Genomic DNA, 18,173 nt, shown 5'->3' with positions numbered 1-18,173 from the left:
TTTAAAATATTTATTTTGTGGCTCGATCTTGTGACCGCGCGGTTCTTCCTGGCGCTGGTTTGTTGTGATCTGGGCCACTCGTGACACTGCTGCTTTTGTTGTTGCCAGGGAGACCACGGAACAGACTGGAGCCCATGGACACGATCTTTGTGAAGCAGGTCAAAGAGGGAGGGCCCGCTCACAGCGCCGGACTCTGCACTGGTAATTACACCAGCGCTTCAAATGTACAGCACATTGTTTCGTTTTGCTTATCGATGTCTGATCATCTAAAACCTGAAAATGGATCCTCAACAGGGGACAGGATCGTGAAAGTGAACGGCGAGAGCATCATTGGGAAGACGTACTCCCAGGTCATAGGGCTCATCCAGAACAGGTAAGAGTGTTATAATTCAATTAGTGTTATGATTCATATAGATGTGTCATGATTGTGGTCCTAAATATTTTTTCCCACTTCCAGTCATACATTTCTGGAGTTGTGTGTGATGCCAAAAGATGAAGATATACTACAGCTGGTAAGATTTTTCTGTTACTACCTTTTTTGTTTTAAAGCAGGCCCTAACAGAGTTTTATTTTCAGATTTTCTGCGCTGACTTTGTTTTGGAAACTTGTCTGGTTTGGAAACATGTTGCTTACTCTGAATCTTCTTTGTATGCGTTAGATTTTAAGTTTGCATTCAGTTGCACTTGTTCTATCCGCACCTATGGAAATTAAGGTTCTGACCCATTTCAGAGGAAGGAGGCGGGTTCCTCTCGCTCCTTAGGGTGCTGCTGTATCTGGGACTGCTAACCAGGACACTGCAGCCTGTCGTTCTCCAGCGAGCCTTAAACTGCCGCACCATCACAGCTGTCCTCAATTACACATAACTGTAGTGCAGTCATCACTTTATCTGCCCTGCATTCTCTTTGACACTCTCCGTTACAGTCAAATTTCCATGCTGTGTTGCATTCCTGGGTCTCCTGACTCATGAATGGTGCCGTTGTTTTATCGTACCAGATCAACTGTAGCATTAATCATGAACTTATTTCTGATATATTAGTTGTTTTCGGTTGCTGTGAACTTTTGAACATGTTCTATTTTCATAGGACATTCAGAATTTGTAGAGCTGAAGAGCAGGATGTTCTCTGAGACAGGATGGAAGCTCTCGCTTCATGAAAGGCTGTTTGTGTTGAAGCAGCCGTTCAGTTGGGAGAGAGATGCCAGCTGGGGCCTGGCACATGGGCTCTCTCTCACACAGAGATCTAATACAGAACTGCTGTGCAGTATCAGGGCTCAATGCTAAGGATTTTTTCTACTGGCCTGGTTGTGCCAATGGTGTACAATTTATTTTTATTTTTTTCTTCTTCTTGCCCAACCAAAATTTTCTCTGGCTCCAACACAAAGTAATAAATAAATAAATAAAAATAGTTCTTGTTTTCATTGTGTTTGACCCATGCAACCTTAATAAATAAGGTCATGACACCAAATTTCAGATACCAGCGAAATTTCCCAATTCTCAATTCCAATTTTGATACCACAGCAAAAACTACTAGCCTGACTAATATAAATTTCAAATATTTTTAAAGACCAGTAAACAGTAAAAAAATTATAGCAATAGCACAAACATACAAATAAAATAAACACAGTGCTTTTCAGGATTATCAGATACAGGTCTAACAGTAGTTTTCATGTACATAAATTGTATAAAGTAATCAAATGTAAAATAACATAGCATAGTCCTAACTGTATAAATAGATTGATCCTTATTAAAGTTACAAAAGATATTCAGTGATTTTTATTAACATTAAAAACACAGATGAACTCAATGATATAATGACCCATTCATATATAGACAATAAATTGCTTTCTCCTGAATGAATCACCCATTTTGAATGAATCGATAGAATGAATGATTCAATGACAAAGACGGTGACTTTACAGAACCTTCTGCTGGTGCTTAATCATTTCATATTTCTGTATTAAAAATCATGCCACCTTAAACTCTGTAAATACACCTAAATGCCAATTCAGATGCAGCTTTTGCCACCTCTCAAAGATTGATTTTGTTGATACCATTTTCATTTGATTGGTAACAGCCCTATTGTTTTTTAATACCCTAATTTAATTTGTAATTTAATAAAATGTTTTAAACTAATTTAAATGAAGAATTTAAAGGGGTCATGACATGTTTTTTTTTATTTTATTATTATGTTCCCTTAGGTGCAATTATAGTATTACTATAGTTTTTTTTTTACAAAAAAACTTTTAAAATGTAGTGATTTATGACCTTTTCCCACCCCGTTTCTCATCCTCTGATTCAAACAGTCTGTTTTTCCCCTTTAAGAGTTCAGTGTTAACGCCCACTGTTATGATTGGCTAACGTCAGTGCCTATGCATCAATTATTAACTCCCCCAGCCAGAACATTTGCGGATTCAGCGTATTTAAAAAGTATTTTAAAGTTTTAAATACATTACTTACAGTTTGCGTCGTCGTTGTTGAGCCCAGAATAGTCGGCACGGACTTATCTTTGAGCAACAGTTTTCTGGCAAAGCCAGCATCATTTTGGGATTTGTTCTCAAAACAGTCATCCTTCAAATGTATAGAACAAACGCTTAAACTAACACTGCCGTGACTGAGACGTCCGCAAAAAATAAAGTGCATCCATTTTTCCCTGACGACTGGATCTTTCGCAGCGTATTCAAAGATGTTGTTTGTCCACAGCCAGGAACAGCACATCTGCGGCATCGTAATTTCCCTGTACACAGACCCACTCGCTGTCCGTCGACTGAACACTTGTGAGGCGCGCAGCGCGCGGGCGCGACAATGATACGAAATGAGCGTAGTTGCCTTGCGCTTTAAGCGTAACTGTCTTCTGCTGGAGGCGGTCATATGCAAACGCTGGTACGTCACTTCGTACCGTGACGTCACTTCTTACCATGGATCCAGAACGAGCTGTATTTAGAGCTTGATTAAATAAATGATTCGTTTATAATGGGGAGGACGTCTTAAGCTATGAAACTTGCAGGACGTTTTAATGGTACAAAGACCTCTTATATACCAAAAGATCAAGGCAAATTTGGTTTCTCATGTCATGACCCCTTTAACATAAAGGATGATTCATACATGTAATTAGTTTGGAAAATAATTGTCTTTACAAAAATAAAATAATGCCCCTGGAAATCAGTTTAAGGGTGCAGATGTTACCCTGTAATGGGAATGTTAATATTGATATTATTGATCAGAAGGTGCTTTAAAAAATGTTAATGTGCTCATAAAAAATGCAAGCATAGAGCCCTGATAAATATATTTTAAAGAAGTCTCGTTTTGTGTTCCATGTGTTTGTAAATGATGATAGATTATTATTTTTTTTGGTAAATAATGGCTGACTGATGCCTTTAAACATTGAATTTTTAACACTTATTTTTGGATAAAATGCAGGTTTTTTTTAGGCTGTGTTCAGTGGAATAGAATGGTAACGGGGCTCATCCAGGTTCATTCGGATCACTGACTATTCTAACTATTTTGTGTGAATCATCACCCAACTTCCTGTTTCTATGTTTTATTCTGAGTCTGTTCAGTACTTTCTAATTCTGTCCACAGTTTCGCTCGGCTCAGTGAGCACATGGAGTCCTGCACTCATTTGTTTGCCCTTTAGATTAACTTTTAATGCATGCCATTTACTGCTGTAAGCATCGTTTGAACTCTCTGGCAGCAGGCAAAGCTGTTTCATGTGCAGGGTCTAGTGGAATCACAGTCATGATTTGCTCACCTTCAAGCCATCCTAGGTGTCTATGACTTTCCTTCTTTCAGATGAATACAATCAGAGTTATATTTAAAAAATCCTTTACTTCAAGTTTTATTATGGCAGTAAATTGCAACCAACAGAGTGAAGCTCAAAAACGTGCATCCATCGTAAACGAACTCCAAACGGCTCCTGTGGGTTAATAAAGACCTTCTGCAGGAAAACGATGAGTTTGTGTAAGAAAAATATTCATGTTTAACACGTTACAAAGTAAAATTCTAGCTAAACACCCATACGCAGTCTTCTTGCGCCTAATGCGCAACTTGCACAATTTATGACGTTAGAAGTAGTGTAGTGTGTCATGGCGTAACGTAAATATTGCATAAGTTGCGCTTTACACTTAAGTGGAATCCGTATGTTTGTTTGGCTGGAAGCTAGTTAGTTTACTTTATAAAGTTTTAAATATGAATATTTTTCTTAGACAAACTCACCGTTTTGCTTCAGAAGGCCTTTATTAACCCACAGGAGCCGTTTAGAGTTCGTTATTCTAGGATATTTATAATATAACTCCGATTGTATTCGTCTGAAAGAAGAAAGTCATATACACCTAGGATGGCTTCAGGGTGAGTAAATCATGGGCTAATTTTCATTTGAAAGTGATCTACTCCTATAAGGGGCCCCCATCCGTTTACTGTCGTTGACTTGATACGCTGCATTAGGGCTGTAAATGATTAATCGCGATTAATCGAATCCAAAATAAAAGTTTGTGTTTACATAATATATATGTTTATTGTGTATCATTATTTTGTATATATATATATATAAATACACACACATGCATGTATATATTTGAGAAATATTTGCATTTATATACTGCATATATATTTTTATATGATTTATATTATATATACTGGTAAATATAACTTTTTTATATATAAATAACACATTTTTCTTAAATATATACATGCATGTGTGTGTATTTATATATATATATATATACACAAAATAATTATACACAATAAACATATATATTATGTAAACACAAACTTTTATTTTGGATTCGATTAATCATGATTAATCGTTTACAGCCCTACACTGCATCCTGTTTGGAGATTATCAATGATTAAACTGGGGATCAGGAAAATACTTCAAACTGTTTTTTGTTATTTTTAGACAAAGGGTATTAAAAAGGAGGACTACTGCATCTATTTAATTGCACTGTTAATTAGCATTTTGCATAGCAACTTAAGTCGTTTGTAGGCCAATTAAGATTTTTTTTAAATGCAAAACTGATAATTTTATCCCCAAATTGTCATTACCAGAATTCAGCCAGACAATTGTGTTTTTGTTTTTTTGTCATTCCCATTCTCAGTGAAGCTCATTAGATTTTCATAACCGTAATACAATATGAGCAGATTGAAGAATAATATATGTGACCCTGGACCACAAAACCAGTCATAAGTCGCACGGTTTTATTTGTGGCTATAGCCAACAAAACATAGTATGGGTCAAAATTATAGATTTTTCTTTTATGCGAAAAAACATTAGGATGTTAAGTAAAGATCATGATCCATGAAGATATTTTGTAAATTTCCTACCTTAAATATATCAAAAATGTATTTTTGTGAGTGGATGCAGCACAATCGCCAACATAAATGGAAGACTTTAAAGACGATTTTCTCAATATTTAGATTTTTTTGCACCCTCAGATTACAGTTTTTCAAATAGTTGTATCTCGGCCAAATATTGTCCTATCCTAACAAACCATACATCAATGGAAAGCTTATTTATTCAGCTTTCAGGTATATAAATCTCAATTTACACAAATTTACCATACGACTGGTTTTGTGGTCCAGGGTCACATATGTCATAAGTAAATATTAATTGTCCTAAAAATAGGTTTTGCTTTCTTCAAGCAAAATATAATTTACCTTGTTTTTGGAGTGAAATATGACCCGGACATGTACATGACAAGTTTCCAATAATTTTCCTCATCTCTCCCGTTACCACCTCTGTTATATTTCCATGCCATATTTTGCTGCTGCACAGCTGTTGCCGTGGTAGTGTTTTACTCTTGCGTGAAGCAGTGTAGCAAGGAAATGCTGTGGCCTGTCTAAAGAGGGTTTTCAGCTGGGTGGAGGAATAATCCATTCGAGGTCTCTGGTGACATTAGTCACAGTAACCGAGTTGATCATAAGAGGCGTGAAAGGATGCTACTGTGGGCAGTGGCTTACGGATTTCAGTGACAGGAAGAGACCGAAAAGATGAGATTAGATCAGCTGGAGTCAGCTGACTGCTCTGTGTTGTAGACCGTCTATCTGAAATAGGCGCGAGTCAGCGAGAGAGAGAAAGGGGAAGGGAGGGGGAAGCTGTACCATCTGAGCTGAATGTATAATCAAGCATCTGCCTCCGACATGTGAATGGTTACAGCTTTCCAGCGAGAGTAAGGGAGGGAGTGAGCAAGTGGACGCGTTAGCTGGGAGGGAGGGTGGGAGCGTGCGTGCGCGTGTAATCACGGAGTTATCTGCCTGCGGATGGATGGAGAGGGGAGAAATGGAGAGCCGATGGCTACTACGCGAGGCAGGCACCTCAGCCCCCACCTCGATTGGGAGCGACGAGGACAAGCAGGTGGCATCGCTAACGTGACAGTCTTCCCACAGCACCCCTCCACCTTCCCACGATCCCTCCTCACTGGCAGCACTGCAGCTCCTGTGCATTTTTTGCGCTCTTTACAGAGATATTTACTGTGATAGTGGCTGTCAGTACGTGGACTTGATTCTTTTGGTTTTGACCACCTTTAATGTACGCTGGTCTTTTACTTTCCCTCCCTTTCTCTCTCTCTCTCTCTCTTTTTTTCCTACGTGGGATTGTGATGTAATGGCTGCAATTTTCGCAGGGAATCACTAGTCTGGTAAGCAGATCAATGCTACATTCATGTTGATTTTTTCATTTATACATGTCATGCATGTCATTGTATTCCAGTTGGTTGTTGATTTCCTGTCCCTTGTCATTTTCAGATGACTGTCATGATGTTTCTGATAATGTGTAGCATAGTACAGCGTAGTTTGTGGAATGTCTTGATCACATTAGCGAAGGGATTGTGTGACCTGTTTGATTTAGGCGTGTGGGTAGTTCTCAGATATATACAGAAAGCATATTTGCTATGCCTCGCCCCTTTTTTTCTCATTTCTCTCTTTTCCTATTATGAACTTTGGCCTTTGTAAAAAGGCATCTGTGGCATGAAAGGAGGGGCGAAGTTCCCTACTACTGATATCAGATTCAGTTTATATTGTTGTGCAAATGGAATGTAACTCTGTATGATGGGTTGAAAGTCCACTCTACATGACTACCGTGATGTTTTGGAAGCCAACATATCCGAGTAAGACAAACAATATGGAGCCTGGTATTTGTTTTCAATCTGACGTTCATCAAACTGAAGTCCTGTGATAGTAGTCTACCCTGAACTCTGGATTTTGACATGATTACGGAGGTCAGATTTAGTGCCATTGCTAACCAGGGCAATCGTTCACCTCTGGCTTCAGTGTCGCTTCGGTCGCGTGTGGTGACCCGAATGGTGGGTAACCACTTTCTTGTTACTCTGAATTGCTATTTATTGTTATTATTTTAGGCTGCCTGGTGCTTCCTTTGGAGATATGTCTTTGTGTGAAATGGAAGCTGGTCTTTCTTTCCAGCACCATAATACAATTTAAAGGGAAGGCATTACCTGTTTGCTCCCAGTTGAGATCAGATCACATCTTTTATTTTTTTTCAGTCATACACAACAGAAACTGTAGTTTAGTCAAATTGATTGCTATAGGTGTATTTTTGTTCTTAACTGTCAGCTTTGGATATTATGATTATTGTAGAATTCTCAAGCACTTGGCACAGCAGAGTATAGCTCACACTTCTGACCTGTCAAACTCCCACACGCAAATGTAATGCGGTCTACCCACACAGAGAGAACTGTTTGTAGGAAATCATCATGAATTTCAAGTTTTCTCTAATATTGTGAATACTATTCAAATGTACCTGATTCTTTCTTCCACAGGCCTATTCCCAAGATGCCTACCTTAAGGGTCATGATGCATACAGTGGAAATGCCCGCCATATCCCGCAGCCACCCCCTATATGTTACCCTCGAGTAGACTGTAAGCCCCCGGGGATGGCCCAGGCCACTGAGACATTAGCCCCGGGGGTTGTACCATCTGATCTAGGATATCGTGTGGAGATACCAGTACCTCCCTCCCCTCCACCACCCATTCCAAAGACACAGACTGCGGTATGTGTGTGCAATGAAAGCGTTCGGACAGTGGTGTTACCTCCTGAGGCCGTGGGCCGTATGGTTCCGGGTCATAGGGGGGACTATGGTCTAGTATGCCCAGATCCAATGCTGATTAGAGCCAGGCCTGGTACAGTGTCTGGTGGTCGTCCGCCATACCTTCACCCTCGCAAAGTGGACATGTTCCCTTCAGGTTACCATGGTGATCATTATGCCATTCCACCTACACACTATGTGCCTGCATCCTCCATCAACTCCCCTGCTACCCACCAAAACATTGATTGGCGGACTTACCAGACATACCGGGAATATATCGATAATAAAGGTCTTCACACTTACAGTCGGACTATTCAAGAGCGTTTAGACAGCCTGCGAACTGCATCACAAAGTGTCCATGGTGGACCTCACTGTGGACCACAACCTGGATGGGGCAATAAGTTACGCCGCAGAAGCACGTCTCATGAGCGGGCTTACCAGGGCCCGTCTGTGCTTCCTCCACGCAGCGCTTCACAAGATCGGATGAGTGGGGCGGAGAGAGCAGTCCAAGCCAGGGACTGGCCTCCTCGTAGTGTGTCCTCTGACGGCCTCATGCGGAAGCCCCGTATTCATTCGTCAGACTATGTGGAACATGAACTAGTTTCTGCCGCATCATGGGCTGCTGTGGATAGGCCGCTGTATGGCAGAGTAGACCAGAGGAGTCGTCCTAGTAGACAGTCTCTCCCACCACGGGCGGTCCTTTATCGTCCCCCAACAGGGTATGGTATGAACATCAGGGGTGTTGCTGGCTCCCATATGCACAGCTCCAGAACAGACATCCCACCCACTGCTGGTTTTACAGAGCGACCTCGTAATGGAGTAAACCAGGCCAAAGAGCCTCCTTCCAAAGACCAAAGCGGAACTGTTGTTGGAAATCGTATTTCTATTTCTGCATCAAACCAATCAAGAACTAGGGCTGAAACCATGCAGATCCCAGAGACTGGGAAAGAGAATCCAGTGGGATATAGGTCGGCATCTTACTCGACTCCGCCTCCTCAGAGGCCACATGGTGGGGCATCAGCTCAGAGAAGTCATTCACGGGATGTCAAGGGTTTACCGGTAAACGGGTCCAGTTCTGTAGAAGGTGTAGTCCTCCGAGAGAAGCCCCCAACAGGGAAGGGGACCCCACAACCGCTCCGCCATCCCTCGTACATCCTTGCAGTGAATGACACGGATGGGTCTGAGCCGGCAGGGGGTGGTGTCTGCTGGTTGCCCAACGATGCGCGCCGGGAGATGCACATGCAGAGACTGGGGGAGCGGCTTGACTCCTCCTTCTGCTCCAGTAATCTGGACGAATCACTTGACTCCATTCCCTTCATCGGTAAGTGCACCCTTTGTAACCATAGCAACGCTAACCTGGCAACATTCTTGATCCAGCAGTAGGGATTGTTTTAGAGCTACAGCACATATTTTTTTATGTGTAGACTTTGATGTATTTTGCAATTCATTTTTTATATACAATTTGTGTGATCAGTGCTTTTCTGTGTTGTTAATGCTCCAGTATCTTATGCGATCTCAAACTGTGACCTTTCATAATCACAATTTCAAATACCCCGACCCCATGTGTCCAGACAGAGGATTATCATGGGCAAATTTTGCTTTGTATTGTTTGTTATCAAACTCTCAAAGCTTGAGGAGTCTTTTGCAGGGGGGATTTTGCAGGAGGTGCAATTCCAGGCCCGTGAGTGTGTTTGGGAGTGACTGAAATAGAGTGAGAGTGACTGTGTGTGAGTCATGGTGTTGTTCAGGGAGGAAGTGGCCTTCCCTCGTACTCTAAATGCCTGAGGATAGGTCTAGAATATTGAGTGATAGTCGAGCTGCACTCTGTCACATTTCATCTTTGATGCTTTGGTGTTTTTTGCACTAGCCTTTTGATATTAAGCATACGCTGTAACTATTTTTGTTAGTGTCCAAAATCTTTATATAGCTTATTTTTTACTGCTTACACATTTGGGTGAGAATTTTGAAAGTGAGAAGGTAAATAAATAAATAGTGGTAGGAGTGTTAATGGTATGATATTCCCATTAGTGCTGGAGATTTATAGAATATTCATGTTCCCAGCAAAAAAGATTGAGCAGAATTGTGAATATTGCAAAAATTATAATGTGCTTTTCATTTCCTCATTGCATTTCCTAAGTAGCATGTTATTAGACTCATTTCCCTCACCCTCTCATGACTTCAGTAGAAAAATTGTCTTGGTAAGTTCAAACTAGAGCTGCTTGATTAATCATTAAAAGATATCAATCTCGATTTAAACACCCATGCGATCTTATTCCTAAATGACAACGATTCTGCGATGTCTATTAAATCTTTGACAAAATCACACCTGAACATTCAAATCTGTGTTGGCTGCAAGTTAATTATTTATGAGTAATTGAATCATTCATTCAAATGTATTTATTTTAAATAACTCATTAAAATTAATCAAACATTTAAATAGACTGCAGCAATTAATATTTTGCCAGAACCTCTAGTAAATTAAGTTATTTTCTTTATGTGTCATGATCTTTATTTGAATAATTTTTTTTGTGATTCTCAATTTATCCAGTATCTTGCAGATTTTTCTCTTTTGTTAATCGCAAATTCAAACACGAAAGTAAACTGCGCACAGCCGCACTGACATTCATAACGGTGTGGAGCAATGCGAGCGTGTTCAATTAATTCCTATGTAAGTTGAGCATGAACACACACTCGCTCCGTGCCAGTGGACACGCACCATTATGAATGCACTTGTACATTTTACTTTCGCTTTTGAATTGGCGCAAAATTGGGGGCGGCAGTTGCTTTAATGGTGGGTTCATTATTATTCTTGATGAAAAACACAACAAAACGGTGCAATGACAAACTGGCTTAAATAGGCACTTTTAATTTAGCTTTGAAACCAAATCTTCCGCCATTTTCTTGTCAGTCAAGACTCAAGAGTGAGGTCAAATGGGCAAGGTGAGGTGAAATTTGACGACTGCTGCTGATTTGTGCTGTGACTCTTCAGCTCATGCGACATTGAGCAGACATGTTCCGTTTTGAATTGTAGTGTCTGTTCTCTAACTGAACTAAATAATTTTTATTAATATAAAAAAAAAAACTAGCCTAATCGACATTGGGGGCGGTGTTGCGGTGGGCAATTGATGTAACCGGTCACACCAACTATCACAGCAAGCAAATAAACAGCAAATAAATAATCAACAATTAATCATACATACAGGTTGTGATTATAATAAGAGCAAGTTGGTCCAAATAAAGTATGTACTGTCCAATCTTTAATTAAGCGTTTTGTAAATCCCAATTAGACCTCATGGAGATTTGAGAAGAAATCGTCAAAAGTTTTTACTGCTGTTGTATCGCTGTGGTAATGTTAACTACTGACTTTACACATCCTAATCCTTTGGACGTGTTTACAAAGATAATTTGCCTTTGTAGAACAGAAAACGGTGTCTTCTCAACATGTACACTAGGGGTGTGCGATATATATCTAATTGTTGTTTTAACAATTTGCTATTTGACATTATCGAGTATAGCCTATCCCTCACACACACCCAGAGAGTCTTGTAGATTAGACTAGTGCGGGTGCGCATTTAGAGTTGCGCTTTTACTGCGTGATTTAGTCTATTTATATAATTTAGTAATAAATATCACAAGAATGCTGTTTTTCTCCAAATATCACGAAAACAAATGTGATATTGATTTTATACAAGTTTAATAAACAAGAAGATAATATTAAAGGGTTAGTTCACCCAAAAATGAAAATTCTGTCAGTAATTACTCACCCTCATGTTGTTCCAACCATGTAAGTCTTTCGTTCATCTTCGGATCACAAATTAAGATATTTTTGATGAATTTGATGAAATCTGAAGGTAGTCTCACTCCTCCATAGGCTTTCAGAGGGACCCAAACTAGTTATTACGCCGGCCCAGAATAGTTATTAAAACATCGTTACAATAGTCCAAGTGACTACAGTGGCTCTGCATTAAGTTTATCATGCGACGTCAATACTTAGTTCACGTAGTGTTTAAGCGCAGCGCGTCTGTGTTGCACGTCACTACGCAAAAACACTACGTGAACTAACTAGAGACACAGAGAGAAGGAAATGAATAGTGGAATAAAGTCGTTATTTTTGTTGTTTTTCCGCACATAAAGTATTGACGTCGCATGATAAACTTAATGGAGAGCCACTGTAGTCACTGGATCCTGGATATCAATACTCCCTGTGGGCCTCAATGGTTTGTTTCTGCCAAAACCCTAAACCTGCCAAAGTACAGTACCAACACAATAAACGCACATTTAATTTCTTAATTTCTCTAGTACCGACAGCAGAACCGGTAATGGAGCTTATTGATACTGCTGTCTTTCATAATTTAGCCCCCTGTTTAATACCAGGTTTCGGTACCCATCTCTTAAGCGCTTCTGGGTTAAAGGGTTAATTCACCAAAAAATGTAGGACTCACCCAAAAATGTTGTGGTTTAGTCCACATTTTCTGAGGAGACACGATCGCTTTAATTGATGAACAGATTGAATTTAGGCTTTTAATTCACATAGAATTGATCAGTGAACATAAACAGAAGTTCAACAATATCAAGAATAAACCTTATTGATTCTTGAGGAAGCTCAAACATGCTGCGTAAAACACAAGAATGATCATCATTTGGTTCTCACACGTCAAGCAAGCTTGAGCTTCCATTTACCATAACTTATGTGTTAGACTGTGAGTTGATGAATGTTTATGTAAATAAAAGCCTAAATTAAATCTGTTCAGCGTATAAAGCGATCATGTCTCTTCGGAAAAACGTAGACTTAGAAAAAAAATAGACTTATCGACTCAATTCATATGGATTACTTTTAGGATCTCTTTAGTCATTTTTTGATCTTCATTTGTGTTCTGAAGATGGGCCTTATGGGTTTGGAAAAACATGAGGGTGAGTAAATGATGAAAGAATTTTTGGGTGAACTATCCCGTAAGTTAAACGTCATGCAGTAATAAGCGCTGTTCTAGCTTACACACTCCGCACAAGCACTTGGAGATGTGCATCATAATCGCGCACATTTATCTAGATTAAAGTTGCCATGTATAGTAGCAAACGTTAGGCTACTACTTGCATGGTAAAACTTCCATAAGTCATATTTAAGGTTGATGAATGATAGGCGAACGTTTGGATTTCCTTTTCGACATATTGTAATTACCACATGGACCAGCTGTGTTAACAATCTGTCCCGCCACGGACTATGTGACTTCCTGTGGAGTTATTTTTCTGTGACTAACTGACTAATTAAAATTCCGTCAGCTAAGCCTTTTATTGTCGACTATTATGGGGGCAGCCCTATAGTGATAAAGTTTGGTAAATCAGTTTTGGATAGAAATGCACGGTTGGACATGAGTGTATGCAGTATATTTTAGTTTATATTTTTATTTTAGGTTTAGTTTTTTTCAATTTGGAAATACTTTGTCCTGTCTTAACTTAATATGCACAGATAACTAAGTCACTCCTCTGCTGGTTGACATCCTGAAGAGTTGTAAACACTGTGGCCCTGTGGCGTTTCAACACATTGCTCAGTTTGTTTGACTTCTTGATCAACCACTGGCATGGCAAGGCCCAAACCTCAGATTCTTCATTATAAGTTGCTTTGGATAAAATGATCTGCTAAAGGAATGTAGTAGAGGATGGTTGCCTGAAAAAAAAAAAAAAACCTGCCTACCATCTTGTTAAATGAAGCTAGGTGATTGCTGATGGCATTAAGATTCTTGTGTCTTGGAGTGAAGCGATCTGTAGGCTATGCTAGAGTTCTTCGGCTAGGCATGAAGAGTGTTTTGCATACCTTCCCCTTGGCCCTCTTTGAGACGCTGGAGGATGCAGGAACTAGGGCAGTTACTTTAATTTTAGCTGCTCCAGCCCTCTGGCAGCACAGAACAGCTTTGTACTCCAACCTTTTTTGGCTGAGACCTGCAGAGAAGCTCAAAAGTTTTCAGTGCTCTCAAAAACAGGACATGTCAAATTGTAAGATGAATAAAACTGTCCTCGTTCCTAGAAAAAGTTTATGCAGCAGGGTCTCTGCATTAGCGCTTGTCTGGGACAAGTGGATTTTTTTGAAGGGGAAAGAGAATTTTACTTGCCCTACCAGTCAAGAAGCCTGATTAAAACTAACCAAAACGCGAGAATGATTCTGACTTTATTACATTTAGTGTAAGTGGCGATTAATAGTGGATAATAGTAAGTATCAATGTATTGATGATGGTAACAAGGTTGCGCTGTTGAGGTTCGCGCAACCTCTCGAGGAGAAATCTAAACAAATGAGACTCTGTTAACATGATACTGCGGTTTTTAAGATACATTTATATTACATATGATACAGTTAAGCAACATCACACGACCAAGACTGCTGTTTTTCTGAATACCATCACGATTGAAAACACTGATTTCATACAACTACAAATAAACAAGTAGTTAATATTAAGTCACTTTTTTTGACACAATTTTGACACTTTTTGTTCTATTTCAGCAGCGAAAATAGTTCCAAAGAAAGATCACAGCAGATCCATAGTGCATCTCACAGCAACACTCAGCCGTGTTTCATTACTTAATGATTCAGCGTTTTGAACTAATCGATTTAGTCAAAGATTCAATGACCCATTCATAAACAACTGCCTCATTCTTGAATGAATCTGCCGTTTGAACGAATTATGAATGATTCCCATTGAAATGGTCACGTGCCTCCACCTTTAGTTTCATGTTTAAAAGTGAGTAAAAGTAAAGTTACTATGTTTACAGATGAGCCAGCCAGCCCTAGTGTAGACCATGATGGCAACCACATTCCTGCATCGGCTGTGATCTCTGGAGCTCAGGCTGTAATCTCTGACAGCCCAAGCCCTAGCACCCCTAGTCCCCTCATGCGCCGGCAACTCTCTCATGACCAAGGTAAGCAATTCTGTGTAGATTTCAATTTATTTTAACAATTATTACCATCTAACAGCACCATATGAATGGCACAGGGAACATTTTGTTGAACATGTTGCTGATGTTGTATTTTTTTGTCTTCATCTATGCAGAGTCTCTCAGAAATGCCCTTCTGGAATCAGGAACCAAAACAGAGCGCTCAAAATCATACGATGAGGGTCTGGACAACTACCGAGAGGAAGGGCGTGGGTAAGTGTCTTTTAAAAGCACCGGATCAAAAATGTGGAGGTTCCCAAATACTGTAGTTGTGAATGGTTGTTTGGCCTAACATATTCATTCATTTTCACAGACGATCCAGCAAACCGAGTCTAAGTGTTTTCAGGAAGGTGAGAGATGCACTTAAAAATCTGCCTCATAAAGAGCAGCTTTCTTTAACGCTCATTTACTAATAACGGTGATGCTGGCTTTGCTCCAAAACCTAGTGAGATGCCTATGTAGAGAGCATTTTAAAGCTGTGCCTAAAGTTAAATCTATTATACATTCTTTTAGCCAAATTTAAGACTATATCGCATGTGTCCTTTGTGGAGATAAAGAAACTGCATTTTGACAAAAGTCCATCCAAGATGAACAGAATCAGACCCATTAAAGTAATGTCGCTAGAGTCTCAGCGATTGTGTGCATAGGCTTGTCATCGTAGGGCGACAAAAGCCAAGGTATGGCGAACTCTGATGACATCATCAAATCTTACTCCCTCGACGGGGACAATAAGCGCGCGTGTGTGTGTGTGTGTGGTTCGTCCAAAGATAGATCACATATAGCTTTGATCATAACAGCAAATTAGACAGTTATAGACCACTGTTATGAGAATGAAGGGCTTTTCAAAGACTTTCAAGTACTTCACACAACTTTTTCCAGCACATCAAAGTTCAAGTCTGAATATTATCCAATCTTAATTTAAAAAAAAATATTTTTAATGTAATGACCAAAAAAAGTGTTAATCCTTCAAAGTTTGTCACCATTTGTAAAACTAAGTTTCATGATGTAGGAAAACACTTACACTTACTGAAAAACACTTTTTTTATAGCCAGTAGATGGCTGCAGAGGTGCACTTATTGGCTTATTAGTCACTTCCACTCTATTACATAGTTACACAATGAATCTTGTATTTGCATCGTGTCTCCTCTTTATTATAATAAGGATTCTCACGTGTGTAAAACTCAGTAAACTTGGGTTAAACAAACTCATTGACCGCTCTCTTTTAGTAACTTAAGCACCACTGATTGGTCATTATTTTCAACAGAAATGCCTCTGATTGGCTCCAATACTCAGTTCTGCAAAATCAAGTTATGAATAGACACATTTGCAGCGCTGTTAAACTCGTGCCACACGAATTGCTTTAATTTACTTGCTTTTCTCTCTTATTAAACAATTACAAATTATATGTGACGCGTAGTAATATAACACTGTTAATCCTGCAATACAAATATATTACTTTGCATTGACCTGACCAGCCACGATATGGCATACCCTATCATACCCAATTGACGCCCCTACTTGTGTGACTAGTCCATCATCATGCCTTATCCCTAATGTAGAGCGCCCTACATAAGTCACTTGCGAGGCTCCATTTTAGTTAGGGGTAGCCTAAGAAGGGAGTTGCCTGTGTATTGATCACAAGCAACTCACCAGGTTTTGGAATAAGGGCAAAAATGATGAATGGTTACTAATAGTTACCAATACTAAACACTAATATTTCATGTTTGTCCTGGTTTTATAGGCAATTGATGGCCATAAATCTGATGACTCCAGCTCCAGAAGAGACTCCTCCACTGAGATCTTCAGTGATTCCACCAAGGAGGGTTGGCTGCATTTCCGACAGCTCAACACGGAGAAGGGCAAGGTGGGAAAAATATCTCTCGGTCTCTTTCACTTTTTCTCTTTCATTTCCCATAGTGCCAAATACATTAAAGAGCATATCAACTGGAATGATGATAGTTTTACTGTGATTGTTTTAGATTACTGGTCCTAACCAGTTTTTACATTTGTTCCTATCTATAGCGAGTAGGAGGTGGTATGCGGCCATGGAAACAGATGTATTCAGTGCTGCGTGGACACTCCCTCTACCTCTATAAAGACAAAAAGGAGGGGCTTGCTCATGTCAACTCCCAACTGGAGGATGAGCCTCAATCAATCAGCATCAAGGCCTGCTTGATTGACATCTCCTACAGTGATACAAAGCGCAAGAATGTCCTGCGGCTAACGACTTCAGACTGCGAGTATCTGTTTCAGGCAGAGGGCCGAGAAGACATGCTGTCCTGGATAAGAGTTATTCAAGAAAACAGCAACCTGGATGAGGAGGTTTGTTGACAATGATAGCGTGGTATTCTTGGCTACCTTCACACTGCAGCTGCATTGGCGAGGTCTTGTGTGAGAGGGTTAAGAGATTCCCACAAATCTAGTTAAAAGAGTACAAAGAGAAAAATCTCATCTAAAAATGCCAGGCTTGGATGTTTTATAAAGAGTATTGCCTGTTGTCATCTTTGCTGATGGCCATTTGGTTGTGGGCACACCGATTTTTGAGCCAGTCACTTGAGCCATAACTGCCATGTGACTAATTACTGTAACTGCAGGAAAATGACAACCTGACAAAGCTGGATTGGCTGGTGGCAAATTGGCCTTCTAGTGACTCCTGCTGATGCATGAGCTGTGACGTCAAAGGCAGCAGGCAGGGAAAAATCTATTTCATGCTTCTAAGTGGTCCACTGGTAAAGCATCTGCTGCATACAGTAAAATATTTGTGATCCGTACTTTACTTGCAATTTATTTGATCAGAATACACAGCTACTTTTGAATTACCATAAATGGAGAAAGATGCTTTTTGTCCACATAATTGTGTAGTTACAGCATCTACCAGCAGCGGATAACAGGATCATGCTAACCACTCAATCCTTGACCCTTTCAGAACACTGTCTGAATACATATTTAAAAAGTCATGATCCTCCTCACAAAAAATTAGTGGAACATCATAGCTGATTAATATCATCATGTGAAGGCTGTGGCCCGTGTCTGCTCACTCAACCCACTGGGGACCTAGTAACATTGCCATCAGTCCCGAAACGCGCCCTGTGTGAACAAAAGCCAGGATCAATGCCGTAAGGGGTGTGTCGTAGTGATGACGCACGTGCCATTGCGCGACTCTAGAAAGTTTGTGTTCATCATCGACAAAGAAAGAACGAAAAAATGTCTGCAAACTG

The 18,173-nt window shown here is 39.9% G+C and overlaps 1 protein-coding gene across 2 annotated transcripts in view; it reads left to right on the top strand.

Moving 5' to 3' along the window:
• Positions 1-18,173, top strand: part of arhgap21b (Rho GTPase activating protein 21b) — a 54,046-nt gene that overhangs the window by 24,924 nt on the left and 10,949 nt on the right. For both annotated transcript variants that reach the window (XM_079614219.1, XM_079614220.1), the window contains exons 5-13: positions 109-201; positions 295-373; positions 458-512; positions 7,768-9,355; positions 14,794-14,940; positions 15,072-15,168; positions 15,269-15,305; positions 16,697-16,819; positions 16,978-17,277. In XM_079614219.1, coding sequence (XP_079470345.1) covers positions 109-201; positions 295-373; positions 458-512; positions 7,768-9,355; positions 14,794-14,940; positions 15,072-15,168; positions 15,269-15,305; positions 16,697-16,819; positions 16,978-17,277 — 2,519 coding nt within the window. The remainder of the gene's footprint in view (positions 1-108; positions 202-294; positions 374-457; positions 513-7,767; positions 9,356-14,793; positions 14,941-15,071; positions 15,169-15,268; positions 15,306-16,696; positions 16,820-16,977; positions 17,278-18,173) is intronic.

The sequence above is a fragment of the Phoxinus phoxinus genome (genome assembly GCF_949152265.1).
Source record: "Phoxinus phoxinus genome assembly, chromosome: 5".
In the NCBI taxonomy this organism is placed as follows: Eukaryota; Metazoa; Chordata; class Actinopteri; order Cypriniformes; family Leuciscidae; genus Phoxinus; species Phoxinus phoxinus.
Note: the sequence above shows the minus strand (reverse complement) of the source record. Positions and strands in the feature narration are given on the sequence as shown.